This window comes from Notechis scutatus, chromosome 3 (genome assembly GCF_049901735.1).
Source record: "Notechis scutatus isolate UNSWTSFEM ecotype Mainland chromosome 3, rNotScu1.2, whole genome shotgun sequence".
NCBI lineage: Eukaryota > Metazoa > Chordata > Lepidosauria > Squamata > Elapidae > Notechis > Notechis scutatus.
The window spans coordinates 170,568,467-170,593,021 of record NC_142011.1 but is presented as its reverse complement, the minus strand read 5'-3'; the positions used below and the strand labels follow the sequence as shown (position 1 = coordinate 170,593,021).

Below are 24,555 nucleotides of genomic sequence, written 5' to 3'. Positions count from 1 at the left end.
AAGCACTTTTCATTTCCAAAATCAACTAGCTGAGCAAAAATAAAAACCTCTCAAGTTGAGCATAACTGCTGACAATTTCCAAGCACTTTGGAGGCTTGGGGGGGGAGAATATACAAGTGATCTGACATTCAGGAAGAAATTTGATCAACTTCCTATTCTGTAGCCTTAGGGCTCAGTTCTAGTTTGTTTCTAACCCCAGGCAAAGTCAACTAGCTGCACCACCTGCAGTGTCTCAGAGTATCTTAATTTATCATTTGTGGTGGATTTTAGATTCATCAGTTTGGATCCTGAATGATTAAGCATATTTGAATTGAAATCAATGGATCTTTATGATAATGAAAATTTGTTATAATTGGTTGTCTAATAAGTAATACTAGGTTCATAACACTAACTCTACAGTTTTTTGTTGTTGTTAAAAAGGACATTACATACAAGGTAGGATTTTTTTTTATCTGCTGTCATATAGTGAAGAATGAATTGCCAAGAAAATTATGGAACTGCTTTCATGGGGTGTGGCATGATAGAAGCAGTATCTCATGAAGAATTGTCTGAAGTATCTAGTCCTGAAGAACATCAAGAAGTGAAGGTAAACGACTTTCTGTTTAACCACTAAGGATGTGTGACCAGATTTCTGTGGCTTGATGTAACATACTGTTTGTGAATGCTAAATTATTTAACCCTCAAGTCTATAATCCCATGAAATCATACAATGGAGAAAGCTCCTATCCCACTGATGAATCTTAAATTATATCATAAAAGGACCAAGTGATTACAAACATAATACAAAGAGTTAGAACAATTTGTTGTTTTCATTACATGGTTGCTTCTCACAATGACTGAAAACACAATATAAGGAAAATGAAAGTTAAAATGACCATGTGCTATGCTACCAGATTAATAGACCTAAGCAATAAAAATTGCTATCAAACTGTGTGGCCTGATTTATGGATTGTGTGAAGTAATGGTTTACTAATTCATAATTTGTTGTATAAACTACAAGTGGTTGATTCACAATACAGGCTAAGTCATAGATTATGGTTTATAAACTACAACAGTAGTATGTAAATCTAACAAACCTCATTATGGCATATTGTGATGCTTGAACCCTGACACAAAGTTTGATCCCTTAAAACCATAAATATTTTTCACCCCATCCCATATGTAGGGTAGTTAAATCATGAGCATGAACAGAGCTGGTTTTACTAAAAATAATGTTTGAAAGAAGTAAAATTTTAGGCACAAATTTAAAATTGAGGCAAGCCAGAAAGTAAATGGTAACATATTCAAGACTAGTACATCTAAATGATAAAATTGACATAATATATTTATTAATTTCTTCTTTAAGGAACTATATCAGCTACTAAAAGTTTACTTGAGAGTTCGGCCCTTCTCAAAGGCAGAGCTTGAAAATAATGAAAACCAGGTTTGTTATACATCATTTTGAATATTCAGAACTAGTAATCTAAAAATATTATGTTCACTATTTTGGTTTCTTAACAAGCTCTTAGGTTGTTTTTCATCATCATTGTCTAAGTATCATCTATACTAGAATGTGTTATTGATTTGCCTTAACAATGGTTTTGTTATTAACAGAAGTGTGTCTTCCAGTATATTTCTAGTTGATTTCTGAAATAATTGCTGCAGAACTGTTATTATGGCTCTCATGTTACAAGGGGTCCTCATTTAATGACCACTTGTTGGGTGTCTATTTGAAGCTACCATGGTATTGAATGAGGAGACTTATGACTGATCCTGTTGCAGCCATTACAGTGTATTTGTGGTCATGTGGTCACAATTCAGGCAATTAGGGCATTACAAATATCCTCACATGATCGCCATTACTGAGCTTTATTGCTGGCTTCTGACTGGAAAAGTCAGTGGGCACACTAGCAATAGGCTGCAAATGGCAATCGTGTGACATCATTGCCTAACAACTATGCGAGATTTTTTAATGACAGAAACCAGATCTGACACAGTTGTTGGAAGCCAATGTGATGACATCTTGCTGCCTAGCAATAGAGCTGCTGCTCCCAATTACTGTTTTTAAGTCTGTACAGTCTGTACTTGGCAGCCATTTGTTTCACCTGTTCAGTTAGGAAATATTTTGGTATAGATTTTCATTTTATGAATTTAAACATATTTTAATTTAACTTGTATGCTTTTAAATAGTTTGATTTCTGTAAAAGACTGTGCTATTTCTAATTCTTTTAATATGTTTTTATATTGATTGTGTTTATATAGATTAAGTTGTGCTTTAATTGAACAGCAGTATGAAATGTTTTAGCAATAGGATAGCTCATGCATTTTTAAAATAAACATACAAATAAAATAAACAAGTGGGTAAGTTGAAATGTACAATAGAGCATAATATTTAGATCCTAAATTCTAAATATGTTGGTTCTCCTACCTGAATGTATATCAGAAAATAACTTCTCCTGGTATAGAACATTTTAACAACCTTAGCAATGTTAAGATGTATAGAACTCCCAGAATTCCCCAATCAACATAGTTAAAGTTGTCAACATTTGAAAAACACTGCTATAGAAGAATATATTCTGCAATTTCTACAACTCTGGGCTCCATCGAATTGTTATGAACAGTAAATGGATAATACAAGGGGTTTGCATATACTGCATATCTTGGACATTGTGTCATATCATTTCAATTTGTAAAAGACATTAAAAAGTTTTTGTATTAAGGACTGCTTAATTATTGAAAATCAAGAAACAGTAACACTTCAGGCTCCAAAAGAATTGGCACAAATAAAAACTAATGAAAAGAAGATTGGACAATCTGCACATCAATTTACCTTCACAAAGGTAAGTTGCCCCTCTTTCTCTTCGTGTCCCAAATTTCAGAGTTTTGAAACACACGTAAAATAGTGTCAAAACATTTTTTTTGCTTCCCACTTTTCCAGGTCTTTAAGTAATCAGTTTATTCAGTTGAACACGTAATATGTAAAAAATTGCACTATATAGTTAAGTACAAATTAGTTTTCAATAGTAACCAAGTAACCAACAATATTATCTTAAGGGAGAAACTAATCATTATTTCAATGGAATCAAAGCTTTCAAAATCAGATTGGATGTTACATTATCTGGTCCAATCATCACATAAAACAGGGCTGTCAAACTCACGGCCCACCGGCCAAATGCGTCACATGCTGGCCACGACCATGCCCGGTTTAGTGGAGGAATAAGTCACATGTGTGTGTGTGTGTGTATACACACACACACACACACACACACACACTCATCTGCCATCATCAGGCTTCTGTATTGTGTTCGTCTGACTCACAGAAGCCCAATGATGGCAGATGAGATTCTGCCGAAATGTTGCTACAACTTTAAATGTTGCTACAACTTTAAAAACACAACTATAATGACGTGGGAAAATACCCGAACAAAGCTGAATACCATACATGTAAGTACCCATGAAAACGTAAGAAAACATGTATGTATGTATGTGTGTGTGTGTGTGTGTGTGTGTATAAAATCATTTCTAACAGCAATTCCTGGAGAGTCCAATTTAAATTAGAAGCATAGTGTTTGAATTTGAGGGTTAACCTCTTTAGCCTTTCTAAAGCTAAAATAATTTATCTTCCACAAGTGCTATTTTGAGTGGAAAATCCAACATGCACTTTGGTGCTTCATGAGTTAAACAATCTAGATACAATTTTTTTCTCATACATAATTTTTTCATCACATAGTTAATATTCACAAGGGAATTTTATATCTAATATCCATATACCATGTTAGAAAAATTATGTTCTGAAGCCAATGCAGATTTTTCTTGTGGTTTCATAAATGGAAAACTTGATAAAAAGGGGTTAAAAAATCTAATAGTGTTTTTGGAAGAATCTGCACATTCCTTTTTAAAAAAAAGTAAAAAAGGGTTGTAAAGATTGTTTGTACAATCTCATGCATCCCGTTTAATATGTCTCTGAAAATAACTTGTATTCTCTGTGTAGGTTTTTGGACCAGATACAACGCAAAATGATTTTTTTGAAGGCACAATGAAGGACATTGTAAAAGCTTACCTTGAAGGAAGAAATGGGCTTGTTTTTACTTATGGCGTTACTAATGCAGGCAAAAGTTTCACTGTCCAAGGTATAATCTGAGGTTCAAAATTCAGAACATCTTCTAATTTACAGCATGAAAGGAAACAAAATTAATTATATCCTTAGGTTGTCCAAAAGATGGCGGCATTCTTCCTCGTTCCCTTGATATGATCTTTAATCATATAAAAGGAAGGCAGTATTCGAAGATGAATTTAAAACCTTGCTTCAGTAATTTTACCAAGAGGCTAAATGATATGCAAGTTAAGCAAGAAAAATCCATGAAAGCTGCACTTCTTTTTTCTTTGAAAGAGGTAAGTGGACCGATATGTTTGGTATTATCATGTGTTAAAAATCTTATCCTGTAGGGCTTCATAGGCAAAACTCCACATGACCCTAAGTAGAATTTTCTACGTAATTCATTGTGGTTCTTATTTAGCTGTGTTTATGTGTAAGAATATAACCAGGCCAATTAAATGTATCTAGAGACAGACTTTAAGATCAAAATAAAAAAAAGTTAAAGAAATTGTCCCAGAAAGCTCACATTTTTATTCTAAAGCTAAAGAGGAAAAAGAAACTATCATGCTCTTCCTGTAGAAAGCAGTGTGAAGGAGAAAGATCAAGAATATTATTCTTCAATTTAGGATCAAACAGTGCAGTCAAAGGAACAAAAAAGAATGTCATTTTTTTTCTATTTCTGCTATTGTTCATGGTGGTTAATAGAAGAGAAGATGTAGGGTTGATATGTAGGTATTGCATTTCCAGTAATAGCTAGACATTCCCTGGAAATTCCATATTCCATACAGTGCTAATGATGAACAAGGATTATTACCAAGAAGAACCCACCATTTCTTTCTTTCTTTCTTTCTTTCTTTCTTTCTTTCTTTCTTTCTTTATTTATTTATTTATTTATTTATTTATTTATTTATTTTTGTCAATTGCTTACAAGATAATAGGTATGAATAAAAGAATAAAAGAAATAATAGGACAAGGATGGTAGGCACGTTTTTTCTAGGATAGGAAGCTGGTTGTCTTTTTTCTTAGCCAGAATTTGAGACTGGAATAAGACCACAGGCAACGAAAACATTTAGTGGTGTTTTCTATATAGAACAAAAACCATGGAATGAGTTAAGCAAATCCATCGATGTGCTCTTTAAAGTGGAAGATGATTTCTGCCTTGATATTATAGTCCATACTTTCACCTAGGATACACAGAGTTAATTACTGGTGAAAAAATAAATCTAAAAATAAATCTAAAGAAAAATACATAAAACAATAGCTAAAACAATTCCTAAAGCTAGACTGAAACTATTCTTATCTGCAATTATTTTTGCTTTAAGAAGGATTGTTAGGGTTTGGAGATTAACCCCTAGAAAAGTATTGCAGCAGTAGTCAAGCCAGGAAGCCAAACGAGAGTGGAAGGGCCCCAGAGTATACACACTGAACACAAACACTGTTTGTAGTTTAAATAGTTTTTAATCCAGTTAGAGTTTAAGCATTGTCATTCAGTCCATTAAGTCATTCACAGTATTTCCATCCAGTAAGACTCACTAGTATAGTCCAAGTTAAGAGTCCTTGCAATATCTTTATCAGCCGATAAAGATATCTTCTCCTCCTCCGGTTTCACTCTCCAGAGAAACAAACGCTGGATATTCAGCAAACAGTAGCAAACAATAACATTTCAGTCACAGGCACTCACAGTCAGTAATCACAGTTAGTCACAGCAGCACACAGTTACAGACAGTACTCAGTTACAGTCAGTAAGCTTTCCAGCTTCTAATGCTTCCTTATATTGTAACTTCTAACCGCACCCTTAATCGGCTAATTGCCTGCTGCATTGTGCTTAAAGTGATAAGCACTTAAACCATGATATCTAAGTTTTATATATTTATTCACCCAAACCATATTTGGTATCAATGTTATACCTAACATACTCCCCTTTGGGTGATATAAATATATAATACCTTTACAATCTAATCCCATATTTTTCACAACTCTCCTGGTGCTTACTGGCACCTTGGGCTTTAGTAAAATTATCAGCTAAATTGTCCTCCGACATACAGTACTCTAGCTGAATCATCTTACTTCTTACAGATTGTCTCACGTTTAGGTATCTTAGATCTGTATGTTTGCTCCTTGTTTTTACTCCAATATTTGTGGCCATTTGAATTGCTGCCTGATTATCTTCATGTATAATTATAGGATAATCTACTGTTATACCTATATCAATTAACATTTGTTTATACATTATTAATTCTGTACATAACAATGATAAACAGGAGAATTCTGCCTCCATAGTAGACAAACTTATATGCTGTTGTCTTATTGACTTCCAGCCTATTAATGTATTACCCAGCATTATGGCTGTTCCTGAAGTCGACTTTCTAGTGTCTCTTTCTGATGCAAAGCTAGCATCTGCATAAGCACTCAAAATTAAATCACCCTTTGGTTCTAAATACAATGAATAATTCATTGTCTTTTTAAGATATCTTAATATCCTCTTAGCTGCATTCCAGTGTCTTTCACATGGTGCAGAATTGAATCTAGCCAACTGATTCACACAGTACGATATATCTGGTCTAGACCAATTACTAATATAACTCAAACTATCAATTAAAGATTGATAAATCACCTTATCAAACTCAGGACTTTGTTCATCAGTGTTGCTAAACTCCTGACTCATTGGAGTCTTAGCTGGCTTACAAAGCTCCATCTTGTAATCTTTTAGCAATTTGCTTATCTTATCTTCCTGAGATATCTTAAAACCTTTCCGTGTTTTCTTTATATTCAAACCGAGATACTTCTTTATCTCCCTAATTGCTTGATCTTTATTCTCTTTCCTAATGATGCTATTATTTTATTTGCTTCATCATTAGTTTCAGTAATCAATGCAATGTCATCTGTGAATAGTAATAATAATGATACTTTCCCATTTGTCACCCTCTTAAACAGACATGGATCAGCTAAACCAGCTTTAAATCCTATATTGTCTAGTTCCTTTACAATATACTGGTTCCATTCATAGCCTGATTGTTTAAGACCATAGAGACTTTTCTTTAACAACCAACAATCATTATTATCCTTATTTTCACTTTTAATACCAACAGGTTTTTTCATATAAATAATATGTTTTAATGGGCGTGCAAGTAAGCAGTTTCCACATCTAGATGGTTAACTATATAGTTTTACTAGCTGCCCACACTAAAGCTGCTCTCAAGGTTGTTGCCTTAAGACTAGGTGCAAACACCTCGTCATAGTCATTAGCATTCTGCCTAAAACCTTGGGCTACTAACCTTGCCTTATGGATTAAATTACCATCTTTATCTATTTTTACCTTAAATATCCATTTGCAGCCAATGGATTTCTTTCCTACAGGTAATTTTGCATTTTCATACACCTTCATATCACTTAATGAATTCAGTTCCTTATTCATTGCTGCATACCATCTTGCTTTTTCCTTAGTAGGATACTTTTTAATTTCTTCTACAGAATTAGGAACTTGATTAATCTGGCACACTGTGTTAGCCTGGTACCTATCAGGCGGTCTAGATACACGTGTAGTTCTTCTGGGAATTACAGGGCTTACAGGAGGACTTTGTTGAACTACTACCTGTTCATCTTCCTCATCCTGTTCAGCTATTGAATCTGTTTCTTCCTTTATGGGCACTATTTCATCCTGTATTTGTCTCTTTACTTTATTTTTAAAGTTACAGGGATAACTAATGGGATTTCTATAGGATTCAATAATTACATCTTTATTGGCATCCTGTTCTAATTTCTCCCATCCTTCATGTTCTAGAAATTGGGCACTAGCACTACATAACACTTTAGATGTGCCTTTTCCCAAAATCTATATGCCCTATGGTTTGCCTGATAACCAACGAAGAAAAATCTTTTAGCTCTATGTTGCCCTTTTTTTCTGAGTTGTGCAGGAATATGCACCCATGCTGGTGCACCAAATGTGTGCAGGTAACTTAGGTCAGGTTTCCTGCCATGCCACCTGGTAAATGGTATTTCACCTGTTGTTGTATTAACAACGTTGTTCAATATGTTATTAGCACACATTGTAGCCTCCCCCACAAAGAATCAGGTAACCCAGAATCATTTAACATTGTTCTAACCATTGCCTGTAGTGTTTGGCCTCTTCTTTCAATAAAAGCGTTATGTTCTGGCCTGTATGGAGCAGACTTCTTATGCTCTATTCCAGATATCTTAAGTCTGTTCTGGAATTTGTTATTAATAAATTCCGTACCATTATCTGTCACCAGGGTTATCAGTTGACGTTTAGACTTTCTTTCAGCAAACCTAAGCCAATTGAAAAATGTTGATATGTTTCAGTTTTGCTTTTCATTAAATAGCAAAACCCATATCTAGAATAATGATCCATAATGCTCAGTATATATCTAGCACCCCCATACTGGGTTTCTTTGGACCTATGATGTCTGCAAATACCACTTCTAAAGGTTCTTTTGTTTTGAAACCATTTAGCCTATTTGCAGGCAATACTTTGCTCTTATCTTCACAGCAAACATTACAACGCAAATATTTATCACAAGGTTTTAACCTTATTCCTTCAGATAACTCAACTGTACGTTTTAGCATTTTAAAATTTACATGCCCCAAACGCCTATGCAATAAATGGATGCATTCTTCATGAGGCTTTATATTATTAAATACAGTTTGAGCCTCCCTTTCTTACTATTATCTAAGACATATAATGTTCCATTTAAAGCTGCAGTTACCCTTTTGTTATCTTTTTCAATTATGCAATTATTATCCTTAAAAGTAATTACATAACCTAATTTATCTAATACCCTTACTGAAAGCAAATTAAACTTTAGTTGCGGTACATACAACATTTTTATATCCTGGTTTATGTACGGACAACGTGCAAAACCTTGACCTTTCGCTTTCAGGTTCCAGCCGTTTGCAAGTGATATATGTTGAGAACTTGTAGACATTTTTATAAATTTTGTCTTATCTCTTGTGATGCAGTGGGATGCGCCACTGTCAACCACCCATAAATTATTCTTCATATCAGAGTTGCCAAACGTGGCTAGTTCAAATGCTTTCTTTGGCTTTTTTACATTCTGGCTTTTTCTCTTTTTGCATAATCTTGCCAAATGTCCTCTGCCTCCACAATTAAAACACTTTTTAATTGTGTATGCCGTTGAAGATAAATTCTCTTCTTCCAGGTGCTTTACTTTGCTTTGCTGGTTTCTTTCAAGCTTTGAAGATAATTTCTCTTCTTTCTTATCTTCTCTCAGCTCGTCACGCTCACGCCTTCTTCTGGCTTCTTCTAGTAGCCTGCCTGTAATCTCGGTTAATGAGAGGCTTTCTTTTGGCAATACTTCCAACGAAGTCACATAGTCATCATAGCTTTGATCTAATGAAGATAATATTATGTAGACTTGTTGCAGTTCATTAAATATAAGCTCTTTTTCTTGCAAATCTTGAAAAATGCTCTTCATACAGTTTAAATGAACTAACATATCTCCATTCCTCTGAAGATGCGTTGAAAAAGCTTCCGTGTAAGATTTATATGTGCTCCTACACTGTCCCGAACATAAATCTTCCTGAGGTTCTCCCAGCAGTTTGCAGCATTTTCTTCTCCACGAATATGGACAAGCTGCTGATCACAGAGAGTCAGTCCTATGATGCATAAAGCCTGCTCATTTTTCTGTTTAAAGTCTTGTAACTTTTCTTTATCATCATCATCAGCAGGATCCCATCTACTCACATCTGGTGGGTTTGCTATAATGTCCCACAAACCTTCTCTGCGTAGAGAAGTAAACTACATTTCATTGACCATGAAACATAGTTTGTTCCATCCAGCCTGGATATCATGGACAGTTGTGACAAATTTACTTGTGCCATTACTCTTCAGATATTTTGACTATTTTAAACTAATTAAAACAGTTTGTTTTTACAGTAATGTGCAACTCACACCAACTCTCTCTGTTATATCCTGGTTAGTTAGACTATGCTGCTGGGCCCATAACCATTGTTAGGGTTTGGAGATTAACCCCTAGAAAAGTATTGCAGCAGTAGTCAAGCCAGGAAGCCAAACGAGAGTGGAAGGGCCCCAGAGTATACACACACTGAACACAAACACTGTTTGTAGTTTAAATAGTTTTTAATCCAGTTAGAGTTTAAGCATTGTCATTCAGTCCATTAAGTCATTCACAGTATTTCCATCCAGTAAGACTCACTAGTATAGTCCAAGTTAAGAGTCCTTGCAATATCTTTATCAGCCGATAAAGATATCTTCTCCTCCTCCGGTTTCACTCTCCAGAGAAACAAACGCTGGATATTCAGCAAACAGTAGCAAACAATAACATTTCAGTCACAGGCACTCACAGTCAGTAATCACAGTTAGTCACAGCAGCACACAGTTACAGACAGTACTCAGTTACAGTCAGTAAGCTTTCCAGCTTCTAATGCTTCCTTATATTGTAACTTCTAACCGCACCCTTAATCGGCTAATTGCCTGCTGCATTGTGCTTAAAGTGATAAGCACTTAAACCATGATATCTAAGTTTTATATATTTATTCACCCAAACCATATTTGGTATCAATGTTATACCTAACATGGATGGATGAAATAATGTTTTTAATTATCATTTTGGTGATCCAACATACAGTTGAAGTATTTCATTGTACATAGTCCTTGACTTACAACAGTTCATTTAGTGACTGTTCAAAGTTACAATGACACTTTAAAAAGTGACTTAAGTTTTTCACACTTATGACCATTGCAGCATTCCCATGACCACAAGATCAAAATTCAGATGCTTGGCAAAGGATTCATATTTATGACTGTTGCAGAGTCTTGGAGTTATGTGATTACCAACATGTGACAAACAAAGTAAATAGGGAATCCAGATTCACTTTACAACCATGTTACTAACTTAAACAAATGTAATGATTTACTTAAAAACTGTGGCAAGAAAAGTCATAAAATGGGGCAAATGTTTCACTTATAAATTTTGGGGTCAGTTGTGGTCCTAACTGCAGGACTACCTGTATTTACTTTTCACTTAGTTAAAATGCTTTCCAGAAGCTGTTGAAATATGTTAAGACATTCAGCTCCAACTGGGTTTCAAACTTTCATCACAGGAAAATTGCTTGTCTTAAAATAGCCACATATTTCAAAAATAAAGATTAAAACCTTGAAGAATTGCTTACAAAACTATTTAAAGATTATATGAGTAATAGAATACAAATACATTAATAATACACAGCACACACACACACATACACACACACACACATATATATATATTTTTCTTAAGTTTTCGCGGGTATTCATATGTATGGTATTCAGCTTTGTTCGGGTATTTTCCCATGTCATTATAGTGTTCGTCTGTACACTATACAGAAGCCTGATGATGGCAGATGAGATTCTGCCGAAATGTTGCTACAACTTTAAAAGCACAACTATAATGACGTGAATGGCAAAACTTGTTAATCTCTAGGAAATCTTGACATGTTTTAGTGTGCTCGGAAAAACATATATGTGAAGTTTTGGGGAATATGCATTTTAATGCTAGATTCATTAGAAGCTATAATAGGTTTTTTTTTTTTAAAAAAAATAATCATATTTATCTATACAATATTTTTAAGGAAACTGAAAATATTTGGAAACCTTCAGATTCAATGTCATATAGCTACAACTCACCAAACCTTCCTTTGGACCAGTTAGGTAAAGTAAATAATGAGTATTCTTTCTTTTTCTCTCTCTCTCTCTTTACAGTATGTATGTATCTGTGTGTGTGTGTGTGTGTGTGGTGTGCATGTGTATATCTTGTTAGGATAATGTGAAAAAGTATCATGCACTGGAGATAGATAGATAGATAGATAGATAGATAGATAGATAGATAGATATAAATGCAGAAATTTAGTGTATTAATATGGAATGTGTCAAAATAAAGCTATATGTTTTCCACCAGATCTTGAAAGCCAAGACTCTGAAGCATCATTAGCCATGAAATTAGATCCTTAATACTAGCACATAACAGGGATAATAATGTATCTATAAATATGAATAAAATGCCATTGCTTTGTTGAATAAGTGTTGCTTTCTATTCTTTTTGCTATCCTTCAAACTTTTGTAAACAGATTACAAGACTGAATCTGTAAAATCAGAGACTTACACCATGGGTCAGAAAACCTTGGCATCACTTTGGGTTTCCTTCTTTGAAATTTATAATGAATATATTTATGACTTACTGGACTTACTACCAGTCTTGAAAAATCAGAAGCGTAAAGTTTTAAGAATCTGTGAGGATCAAGGAGGAAACTTTTACATTAAAGGTAACAGTGCCACTTTATTGTTATTCATCTAGCTAGATAATTCCTGGGTCTAACATAAGTTTCAATGATTATTTTGGTAGCCCAGTTGTTAGTTCTTGGGATATTGTCCAGCACTAAAAGCATAAGCAATTTTTGCAATAGCAGATGAAATCTATTTCTCCTCTTAGGTAAATTCAGAAAATACTTATTGCAGTAAACAAAGGCTTAGTTTCATACAAAGTTTGTTACTTTTTCAAATGCAAGTAACCTAGTTTAAGGTCTCTTATTTAATGAAAATCCTTTTTCATAATAGAAGATGACAGCTGTATTAACTTCTGCTGGTTTCCAAGTTACAGCTTGGATAAGAGTGCATAATAAATTGGTTGTTCTATAACCTATAAAACAGTGTTATATTTTTTTGTTAATAATCACATTTGCTGATTTTTTTGGTTAATCTTAACATCAGCTTTATTTAATGTGTAGGCTTCTTGTTACGTATATGTAACTCAGGCCAGAATTCAAATATTATTTTATAAATAGAAATCTGTCACAAAAATTAGGGTGAAATTTCAGCTCAAAAACAGTGGGATAACTCTGGGCAGTAAAATGTGCCTTTTATACTGATTCTCAGCTTCATAAGAAGTCAAAACCCTATCTTATGTCATCACTTTATTCTCTTTTATTCATCTTGTGTCATCTTTTTATTCTGTTTAAGTTTTCTGTGAATAAAAAAGAAACGTGTGTCTATTTTCTTATCCACTATATTCAAAAGCAGGGTGAGTTTGAACTCAACAGGAATACTTTCTGAATAGTCATGTATGTATAGTATATGTATGTACTTTCTGAATAGTCATGTAGTCATGTATGCACTGCAAAGAAGCAACAAGTTGTTATATCTTCACAGTGAATAAATAGAGCTATAGTTTCATTTTTAATTCATGCTAATGTTATCTTCTTTCCCAGATTTAAAATGGGTCAATGTATCAAATTCAGAAGAGGCTTGTAAAATACTTAAAATAGGAAATAAGAATAGAAGCTTGGCATGCACCAAGATGAACCAGCAATCCAGCCGAAGGTTTGCTTCCTTTAAATTAGTTTTACTCTTCCTTCTTGAGCTAATGACATTGCATGCAAAGTATAATAACTGGTATGATGAAAAAGGAATGAAGAAGGTATGCACACAAGATTGACTACAGCTTACACTAAAGAACTGCAAAAAAAAAATAAAAAAATCCTTCCACCCACAGTTGTTGGCGGATTTCAGTTTTCCTCTGTGAAGTATTATGAAGTGGTATTAGCATCTCATGTGATTTTGATTATATTCCTCTGTTAATGCAGCCTAGGACTTTTGGCTTTTTTGCCAGCTGCAGCACAGTGCAGTGTTGTCTCATATTTAAGTGGTTGTCCACTAGGGCAATCCACCAGTTTACTAGTTTACTAGGACAGTCCACTAGTTTACTCAAATACTTTTCCAAACTAATAATAGTTATGCTATTCATATGCCACAATGAAACATTAAAATTCTTGACAAAGATTAGAACACAACATATCTGTTTTTTTTCTAGTCATAGTATATTTTCTATTCGACTCCTCAGTTTGAGTGATGAAGATGTGCCATGTACTCTTGGAATCTCTGAGTAAGTGTCACTTCACTAATGATAGAGTACAGTAATGTAGATTAACTGATTGGTTGTATTTGTATGATGTCAAATTTCTAAGACTTACAGTAACAACAACAAAAACCATATACAATAGAAATAGTTGAGAACATCCCATTAGTTCCAAACTTCCATTCAGAAGATCTTTGTTTTAACTAAATTCTGCAAAGTAACTGAAGAAGGAATTAGCCTTACTTTCAAACAAAGATTCAAAGTCTAGGGCTATAACGGGAGGGGGGATCCTGGCCTATGACTATTATTAAGTATTGTACCTTATGATTCTTGACTCTTGACAAATGTATCTTTTCTTTAACATACACTGAGAGCATATGCACCAAGACAAATTCTTTGTGTGTCCAATCACACTTGGCCAATAAGGAATTCTATTCTATTCTGTGCTGTGCTGTGCTGTGCTGTGCTGTGCTATGCTATGCTATGCTATGCTATGCTATGCTATGCTATACTATGCTATGCTATGCTAGCCTCAGCCATACTCACTTCATCGAAGTGTGATGATACCAGTAGTTTTTCTCAGGAAAAAATGCATTCGACAGTTTGCATCTAGTTGGAGAAGGTACTCCTGCTGGTATCTAAACATAAGTGATACAAAGTTGTATAGGTTAAAATAAGCACTTTTGAGTGTACCTAGAACTTACTGGCAGGCAATGTAAGATTCACAATACAGCTTTTAGATGCTGAAAGTATCTAAAAGAAGTAGCAGGCATCTACCAATGACCAGACTGCTGCATTTTAACTCCAGTACAGTTTCTGGATTGTCTTCAAAGGCAATTTCATGTGGATTACATTGCAGTAGTCCAGACAAGTAGCAATAAGGCCATTAATCACTATGTGCATATATTTGTTTGCTACAGAATTGTACCATAATAGCTAAGAGTGAATTCATTTTCATAATTACAGCCTTACAGTTTAGCTATCTTAATGAAAACAGTTGCTTTCATTTATTTCAACAAGTGTAAGATCAAAAGAAATCAGATGTATGTGTTGATTTGTACAGACTTTCTCTCTGTGACCTGGCTGGTTCAGAAAGATGCCATAAAGCTCAAACCTTTGGAGACAGACTGAAAGAAGCTGGCAATATTAATAATTCTCTTCTTATTCTTGGAAAATGCATTGCAGCTCTAAAACAAAATCAAAACACAAAGTAAGTAATATAGATAAACCTTGGTACAACTTCAATTTAAAACTAATGTATTAATAATGTCAAATAATATGAAAAGATAGTTAAAACAATCTATTGTGATAGCATGACATAATACAACTGTTTACGGTCAGAGTTTCCCTGCCCAGGACACAGGTAAATAATTCTACAGGATTCATCCACATAAGAAAAATTTCTTTATATACAATACCATATAGCAGAAGTCAGCATACAAAATCAGGAACACAGAAGCAATATTCACAGAAGCAAGTCATTACAGAGTAGAGAAATATAGAGGCCTAGATTTACAGAGGCCTAGGTTACAGAGGACAAATCAACTCTTATATACAGTTCAATAAGTCAAAGCCACGTCCAGATTCCAAACTGTCTCTTATGGCCCCATACAAACAAATACTATGTTTCAGTATTCAAACAGCCCCCATTGGCTGACCTGATGCCATGTTTATTCAAACAGTCCCCATTGGCTGACCTGTTGCCATGTCTATTCCAGTTCATGAACTCAGGGATGGGATCCTAATGGCTCTGCCCGGTTCTATAGAACTGGTAGCTCTGAAGATCAGCAGACACTGTGTTTGCTGCTGTTTGGCCCACCTGCCCACCTGGGCTCTTACCTGTCCTTTATTTCCTGCTTTTTCAACCTCAGCTGCTTTGCACAGCACAGCTGAGGTTGAAAAAGCAGGAAAAAAAAGGTTTTTCAAATGCTGCACATCCGCGCACAGCACTTTTCAACTGTCCGGGCGGCACAGCTGATTTTTTTTTTACACGCATGCGCAGCAAAGCAAAACTAGTCACCAAACCGGTAATAACATTGGTTGAATCCCACCCCTGCATGAACTATATACACTGACATTTACTGCAGCAGATAACAAAAATACAAAATCTGTATCATATTTCAGGGGTGTTTTTTTTTTAACAGTTTATTGTACACTTACCAAATTGTTTTGTTTGCCAGTATATTTCTCAAAGATCACACTTTTCAATTGTTATGCAAAAAAATGTTTATCTCTCCTTTTCTCTCACTCTTACCTTACATCTTTGGATTTTACAAATTATCCTGATTCTGAAGTTAACATTTATATAATTTTTACTCCAAGATTAAGGCCAACTTATATTCCTTTCCGAGAGAGCAAACTGACTCGCCTCTTCCAACCATTTTTCTGTGGTAAAGGCAAAGCCTGCATGATTGTCAACGTTAGTCAATGTGCTTCCACATATGATGAAACACTTCATGTAATGAAGTTTTCTGCTGTAGCAAAACAAGTAAGAAAGATGCTATATCCTTCACAATACTCACATATCTTGTGCTACCACTTTTGCCATATTAATTGATTTGTTTTCTATGGAAGCTTATCTTGTCTGAATTGAAAAGCGGACTTTACTCACTTCTTTCTTCTTTGATGCTACACTACACACCACACATTTAATTGCTTTTTGTGTGAGAACAATAGTATTCAATTGTTGAAGCTGCTGTTAGTGATTTTTCCAATAGAAAGTATACATAAGAGGTGTGACTTTATAGATTCTCAAATGTTGGGGTCCAGTTTTCTCCAGCCTCAGACTGCATGTCCAATTTCCAAATAGGATGGAACAGATATTCCCTCATTCTATATAATAAAATAAAATTATGCATAAATAAAAAATTATGCATTTGTGATGAAAGTTTAACTTTGAGTGACAGGGTACATAGATTTACTGTGAATGAGTATTTACTGCTGAGAACTGCCTTTGTTTCCAAAAATTCATCAAACTGACTACTAGGTTTACCACTGCATCTTGAGTTACTACTAAAGCTAGTCAAAAAACAACAACTAGTAAGAGCTAGTAAAAATAGCTAGAGGTATCTATTTTTATACTAGCACAATCTCCAGCCTTCCATCATTAAATGTACCTTTTGATGGTAAACTAAAAGCTTTTTCCCTTAAGTTAATAGAATTTCTCTGATAGTTTTCCAAAGAAAGTAGACAAAAAACAAAATAAAATCAATGATCGTACCATTTTAATCAATCTTAAAATGTGTTTTGTGTGTGTGTGTTTTAGGTTATTCCAACATTTCAACACAAACTCTTCGATTATTTTCCTCCAAAGTACAGCAGAAGAGAAGATAAACCTACAGTGCATTTTGATGATGCATCAATTGAGCAATTTCCCACTTATGCCAACATTCCCTCTTCCTCTGAAGATGAGGAAATAGATATTACTATTCTGAGCCACGAGGTAGTCAAAAACCAATTCCTTACAATACAGTATGTTCAGTGAAAAAAAGATCATTGTGCTTTGTTTGACAAAAATTTGTTGTGTAAATTATAGCTGGTTGGAAAACAAAGTTGTAAATCATAAGGTACAATATGTAAATCTAAAATGGTTTAATTCATGTACCAAATGTCTTATGGCATGGTGAAATGAAGGAACCCATAACTTTTCCAACTCAAAGCTGTTAGATGTGGTTTGTGCATTTGCAAAAGAACTGGAAAAGTTGATAAGTAAACTCAGACTACATGTTGATCGTGTCATAGACCTAGTAGTAAATTTAGTAAACGTGAAAGTAGAAATAAAGTCAGAAAAAAGCAGAAAAAGTTGATCATCTTGCAATAAAAGCCACTGATTTAGGCGTCATTCTCTTGAAGTACCTGATTTTTTTTTAGAAGATAGAATAGCTTTCTATTATCTAGGAACCTCTCTAAAGAACTACAAATATAATTAAAGGAGACTGCATCTTTTACACAAGCTTGTAATTCAGACTGGAGTGGGTGCATATGATAGATTTAGACCTCTTCTCCCATATATTTCCTTTCTGAAATTCAATATCCAGAATAAAGACTTTAAAAATATTCAATTGCTCATCACCACTAATGAATTTCAGAAACCAAATGAGAATGGCAGGAATTTCAGCATTATGTTCCTTGCCTGCAGTTTCATTCTGAAACATCTGCAAACTTGCAGTAAAACAGAAGGAGTCACTGGTACACTGTATATTTTTATTCCTGCGGTCCTATGCAATATCCATTCTTAGTTGAGAACTCACCGTCTGACTTCTGCATGAACAGTTATAGCATTAGTAACCAGTTCAACTACCAGTACAATGGTAATAATTTTTCCATTTATTTCAACAAAATATAACATACTTAATTAGGCTAAGCTTTTAGTAGAATAAATTTTAAAATCAATTCAGTTCACATGTGAAATACATTGGGCAATTTTTAGTAGTACTGCTCAACCTGAGATAAAACATCTAAGAATAAGCCTTCTGGCTAGTGAATTTCCAATATTAGGTTTGACTTCTTTGTGCATGATGTACTATATCACTTCCATTTTTTTCATGTTTCTATATGTGATTCATGTTGGTATTATAGGATCTCTTGAAAACCACAGAGATGCTAAAGAGTAAACTGATTGCCGAGAAACAAAGCAAATTACTTCTTGAAGTCGAAATACGCAAAGAGATGGCCAAAGCAATGTTTCAGCAACTTATGGAAACAGAAGAAGCTTGGAGGTATGCCATAGAAAGTTATATTGGTAGGACTGACAAAAGTCATCTTCCTGTCCCATTCCAAGGGCAGCCAAATGAATCAGCAGTCGCATAAAAAGACATCAAGTTATGAATATGAACTGCAGCAAAGTTAGACACTTCATCTACCTTATTTTTGTGTAGCAGCTATCTAAGTTACTTCCAAAGAATTAGCTTCAAACTTATTTGCATTTTGTTTTATTAAAATTAAAACTTTATGGCAATTGTTGTGGCTGCTCCACATCATTTCCAAGTCTTTTGAACACTTCTATGCTTCTATAACACACAGAAAACGTTGGTAATCTTGTGGAGTATTTTATGAGATTAGAACTTCTAATTTTATTACGTTATTTCATTTCCATATTCTATCCAACTAACTATCAATAAGGTCATTCCATCTTTAGAAAGCTAAAATACATGGCTAATTCATGTATGTTTATTTGGAAGGGACTATTAGATCAAGGCTTTGTACACCATTTATGTTTTATGAAGTATTACATCAGAAGGAATTCTGCTGTTTACGAAAACACTCATATTCAGTGGAAATACCATTAAACAAAGACAGAAGTGGATACTCGAATGCAAAGCATTCTGTGTATGAGAGAATTCCTGAAAGTGAGAATTATAACAGAAAGGATATTTGTTTACAAGAAATACAATACAAGCAATGCTAATCACCTAGCAAGATACTATACTAGGAGAGTCCAAGAGCTCATGCCTGGAAGAAAACAAGATAGAGATAAGTAATCTCAAACTAACAATAATTTGGACACAGTGCAGAAAATTCTTAACTCTCTAGCTCAGTGTTTGTCAACCTTGGCAACTTTAAGATGTGTGGATGTCAACTCCACATAAGCGTGCATAAGCGCACGATCGTGCTTCCCATCCCTGTTCTATTGTTCCCAATTATTCATACCCATTTCCTCTATTTATACTTATGTTTATTATCTTGTAAGTTATTGACAAATAAAATAAATAAATAAATAAATAAAAATTAAACTCCCAGAATTCCCTAACTAGCATGGCTGGCTGTAAAATTCTGGGAGTTGAAGTTCATGCACATTAAAGTTGCCAAGGTTGACACAGGTCTAGTTATACCGTATTGTCCTATGATCGATAAGTCACAAGGTGCTGCAGAATCAGTGCTCTTGGTGTTTACATCTTCAATGGAGGGAGAGAGGAATTCACTAACAGCTCTTGTTAATGGATTTGATAATGAGTCAAACTAGCCTTACAGTATCTTTTCTGCTTTCTGGTTATTCCAGGTTATTTAAGATTTCCCTTGATAGAATTATCAGAGGTATAGTAAGTGTCAAGATATAACTAGCTAAATAAAAACATCAATAGGCATAATGTTCTCATAGCTGATGGCGAAAGCCAGGCAACTTTTGCTAAGTTAAATAAGTTAGACCTTGTTAGGGCCTGGATGGAGGAACCAACTGGAAAATCCATGCTTTCAGGGTAGAATGGAGAATCAGAAATAACAAATAACAAACCAACACTCAGAATAAGGAGATGGAATGGCAAATCATTTTGAATGTATTTTTTCTTTTTATGTACACTGGGAGCATATGCACCAAGACAAATTCTTTGTGTGTCTAATCACACTTGGCCAATAAAGCATTCATTCATTCATTCTGTATTGTGCCTAGAATAATGCATGAATTTGCTTATGTAATTCCTCAGGAACTGAGTTTAACTTGAAGGCAATTTTTCTTTTTACTTTGTGAAGTATTTCAAGCAAAGCTAAAATGACCTGACAAGGCAAGTGGATTGATGAAGATGATTCTTTCTATTTACTAGTGGGGGAATAAGATAGATGCATTATGGGTCCTTGGGACTCACTGAACTGACACTGATGATGTTACCTTGTTTAGGTAATGAAATGTCTGTAAGAAAACAAAGCTCAGAGAGCACCAAGGACCCTTCATTTCAACCCTGAGCTACAAATAGTCTCCTTTATAGATGCATTATCTGAGAAATGGGGGATAGTTGAATATGAACACGCACTTCTTGTATTAAGCTTACATCGGTATCCTGATCCAGATATGGAAAGTTCTGAGCAAGCTCATATGTAAAAGGAAATACCAAACAGCTGATACCTGAAACTAGTTAGCATTATATTGATTATTGTCAATGGTTACCAGTTGAAATCAAAGTAACAGAGCAAGGAATTGAATTTAGCAATAATTAAATACTAAAAAGTTCTCTGTGTTCTGGTTGTTACACATTGTTGATCCAGTAAACGCTTAGAAGACTTGAAAGAAAGTTATGAAGAAAAACTGGAGAATAAATTTGTAATGTATAAAGATGCCATAAAGAAGCATGCATATACATGTGCAATGGATCAAGTTGAAGAACGCTATGTTCCAATAAACGAATTCATAGCTGAACAAGAAAAGGTTCAGGTATGCCTGGATTTAACCTATTGTAGATTTTGACATTTTTGTATAGTTATCTCCAGGATTTCTATCCCAAAGTATAGTTTGGTAAATGTAAATAATGAAAATACTGTAGATCTCAGAGTACACTGAATGGCTTGTTTGTTGATTGTTGTCACATTTGTCATGTTTACAAGGCCGCATAACTTCATAAAATCTCTGCTTACACGAGCAGAAGTATAAAAAACTTTTAGAAATAAAATTATTTATTCATTCAATACCAGTAAGCCAAAACAGAATGAAGCATGAAGCAAAAAAATGGCTTTTTGTGCTTTTTAGAAAGTTTCATTTTGATTAAGGAAATAGGTTTTGAATTATCATTTAAATAACATTTTTTTGGAGGAGGGATGAAGAAGAATCATGTTAAAGCAACATTCAAAATGATTTTTCTTGCACTTCTAAAACTGTTGTGATTTGTATGAAGCCCTAAACTATTATAGAATATTATTGCTCAGGAAAGAGAAATGAAAATACTAGAGCTGAAACTAAAACTTGGAGAGCAAAATAGTCTGCCTTTGGAAATTCCCGGTTCAAACTCTACAGAATGGAATCTAGGTAAGAAATCCGTGTCCTAAGCTTGCCTATAATTTACAATGCAGGTCAAGTATTCTTACCCTTGTTTGGTGTTCACAGATGCTCAATGCAAGATGATGGAAGAAACTTCAGGTGCTTTACAGAGAGATGAGGTAACTTTGTTTATTTTAAAAAGACTACTAATAGCAATTTGTAATCTAAAATGCACATTATCATAATCATTCTCTATATAGATTAAAATATATATAGCAGTAAAAAAAAATTGTAAAAATATTGAAAAGGAAAAATAGAAAAACAATTAAATTGATGCATAGTTCCAGAAAAAAACATTTAAAACACAATTTCAGTGTATATAATTTATATATAATTATAAGTATATAATTATAATTAAACACGTTTGCATATCTTGAAAGATAGGACAAGTCTTGAGCATTAATTTGAGTATTTCATGAACATATGAAATGATTGCAACGGTGTGTAAAATTAACTATGGATCTTGTCCCAGTGCGACAGCAACCTTTCCAAAGTTGTTTGGTTTGAGGATGAAGTGAACTGACTCACTGAACTTAGACTTTACATATTTGCTATATTATAATTCAGCTATTCACTGAAGGTGCAGCTTCAATCACAAAATCTGCAGTTGTTGGCTCTAGAGGAATTCTGACACATGGACAGTCATCAAGAGACCAGCTACACAACTTTTTTTGCAGTCATTGCCTTACCTGCAGGCTTAGAATTTTAAGATGGATACAAAAGAAAAGCAAAGAAATAGGACAGAAGCTGAAATAGGCATTTCAACAATAACTTCTAGAGAAGTTTATTAAAGCCCTGTTTCATATATAATGTTCAAGTGTTGGAAGAAAATGAAGAAGGTCAAGGATTCTTTTGAAGCAAGTTGTAACTAAGTTAAATTTGCTTTTCCAACTGGCTTTTTCCCCAGTGGATTGGATACGACTCACAACATTTGCCAGCATATTAGAATATTGTATTCCTAACTTATCCAGATTTTATATTTTATCCAGATTTTAATAGTTTCATGTAGTATGATGAAAGACCATAAGTTGGCAGTTGATTATAGCATTATTCTCATTACTTTCAAACACTTTGTTTTGCAGTTAATAAAATCACTGAAATTGAAAATTCAGAAGTTAAATGAAATGTTGCAAGATGCCAAAGAAGAATATAGAAAAATAGTTGAGAACACCACATTAAAGCAGATGGTAAGGCTTAAAGTTGGTCACATATCTATTTAATATGTAGTTAGAGATATGTGTTCTGCTACAAGACTCTAATATGCTGAGATATGCTTTTCAAAGGCTTCTTCTGTGCTCTTGGCCTTATTTAAAATCATTTTAGCTTCTTCACTGTGATTTTGCTTTTTCAGTTAAAAGGTAATTGTGAATACAGGTAATTCTCACTTAACAATGCTAATTGAGAGTGGAAACTTCATTTTAAGTGATGGGATTGAAAGTCCAAAAATGCATGACTTAGAGCCAGCAGTTTCAGCGGTCTTGGTTGCCATTGTTAAGCAAGGACTGTGTGTTGTTAAGTAAGAACCTTACCCTCATGGGACTGCAACTTCCAACTTTCTGCCAGCTTCCCCTTTGATTTTTCTTGTGGGAAGCTGTTAGAAAAGTCATAAATCACATAACCACGATTTATGCTCTGATGTCCATAAGTCCAAAATCTCATCATAACTGCCATTCATACAGAATCGTTTCAAGTTTGAACAGACATTGAATGAGTGATTGTTAAAGACCATTTATAATTTTACTCATTTATTAAATGAATACGCATCCCATCTCACTATCTAAGCAACTCCAATAGAAGACACTAAATGGAATTGCACTCTGTTTACTCTGATATGAATAAATCCTGGTGGTTATTAATACTTTTTGGAAATGGCTGTGGTGCCTTTTCAGAACCTTGAACAACCATGTGAAATTGAATATCCAAATTCTATTTACTTTGCTTACCATGACTACTTTACAATTAAGCACTAGACCAGGGACTTCCAAACTTGGCGACATTAAGACTTGTCGACTTCAACTCCCAGAATTCCCCAGCCAGCCTTAAAGTTGCCAAGTTTGTGGACCCCTGCGCTAGACTGAGAGAAGACAGCAATGTTGGAGTGTCTCTTTCCCATATTTTTAGGGGAAAAATCATTTAGTTAGGATGTGCAGTTTCGGAAGAAGCTAGGGCAGTAGGATTAAAAAGACAATGTTTTAATTCTATTTAAACAAATCTTGCTTTCATAGGAACAAGAAACCATTGGCCTTCAAAATAGGCCTAAATGTGACCATGAACCTGATGCCACATTATCTCACCTACAAGAAGAATTAAAAGAAAGCAAAGGTCTATTAAGTGCAGAAAGTATTAAGCAACATAAATCAAAAAAGGGCTTCTTTGCAAGTCTGAAATATTAGTAACAGATGTTCCTAAGACATTGAAAAGTAAAAACTGCAAAAACCTGAGAAGTCACTTTCTGCATCACCCAAATTGATGTCAGTAGCACATAAAACAATATTGATCAGGACATACTAAATCAAAATTTATAAAATTGGAAACTATAGAGATATAAACTTAATCTGAAAGGAATAAATTGTCCTATATTTTGTTCATGATAATATGGGCATAAAAGAATTCACTTGAAACAAATTGCATTTTTTATCTTGGTGCCAAATTTGCCATTTTCCTGATGGTGGGATTACAACCCACAGAATTTGCTGTTGTGTCAGGAAGAGTTATTCTACCAATATATCTTGTGGATGAGGGAAGCATGCTAAATAATATTTACATTAAAATCTTCTAAAATTCCTATATTCCCATTTTCCTCTTTTGTAAACATATTTTTTAATTGTTGTAACAGTGCATATAATATTTAG

At 34.2% G+C, this 24,555-nt stretch overlaps 1 protein-coding gene across 1 annotated transcript; it reads left to right on the top strand.

Annotated features, from left to right (window-relative positions):
- Positions 1–472: 472 nt before the first annotated feature.
- Positions 473–24,535, top strand: LOC113426505 (kinesin-like protein KIF20A). The gene is made up of 18 exons (XM_087960081.1): positions 473–586; positions 1,346–1,423; positions 2,700–2,819; positions 3,971–4,109; positions 4,187–4,371; positions 11,684–11,762; positions 12,179–12,373; positions 13,316–13,427; positions 13,918–13,989; positions 15,026–15,172; positions 16,285–16,450; positions 17,228–17,404; positions 18,541–18,680; positions 20,938–21,103; positions 21,592–21,691; positions 21,770–21,822; positions 22,786–22,902; positions 23,929–24,535. Exons 1-18 carry the CDS (start codon positions 473–475, stop codon positions 24,094–24,096), a joined length of 2,328 nt encoding a protein of 775 aa, XP_087816207.1. The 3' UTR covers positions 24,097–24,535.
- Positions 24,536–24,555: the final 20 nt, after the last annotated feature.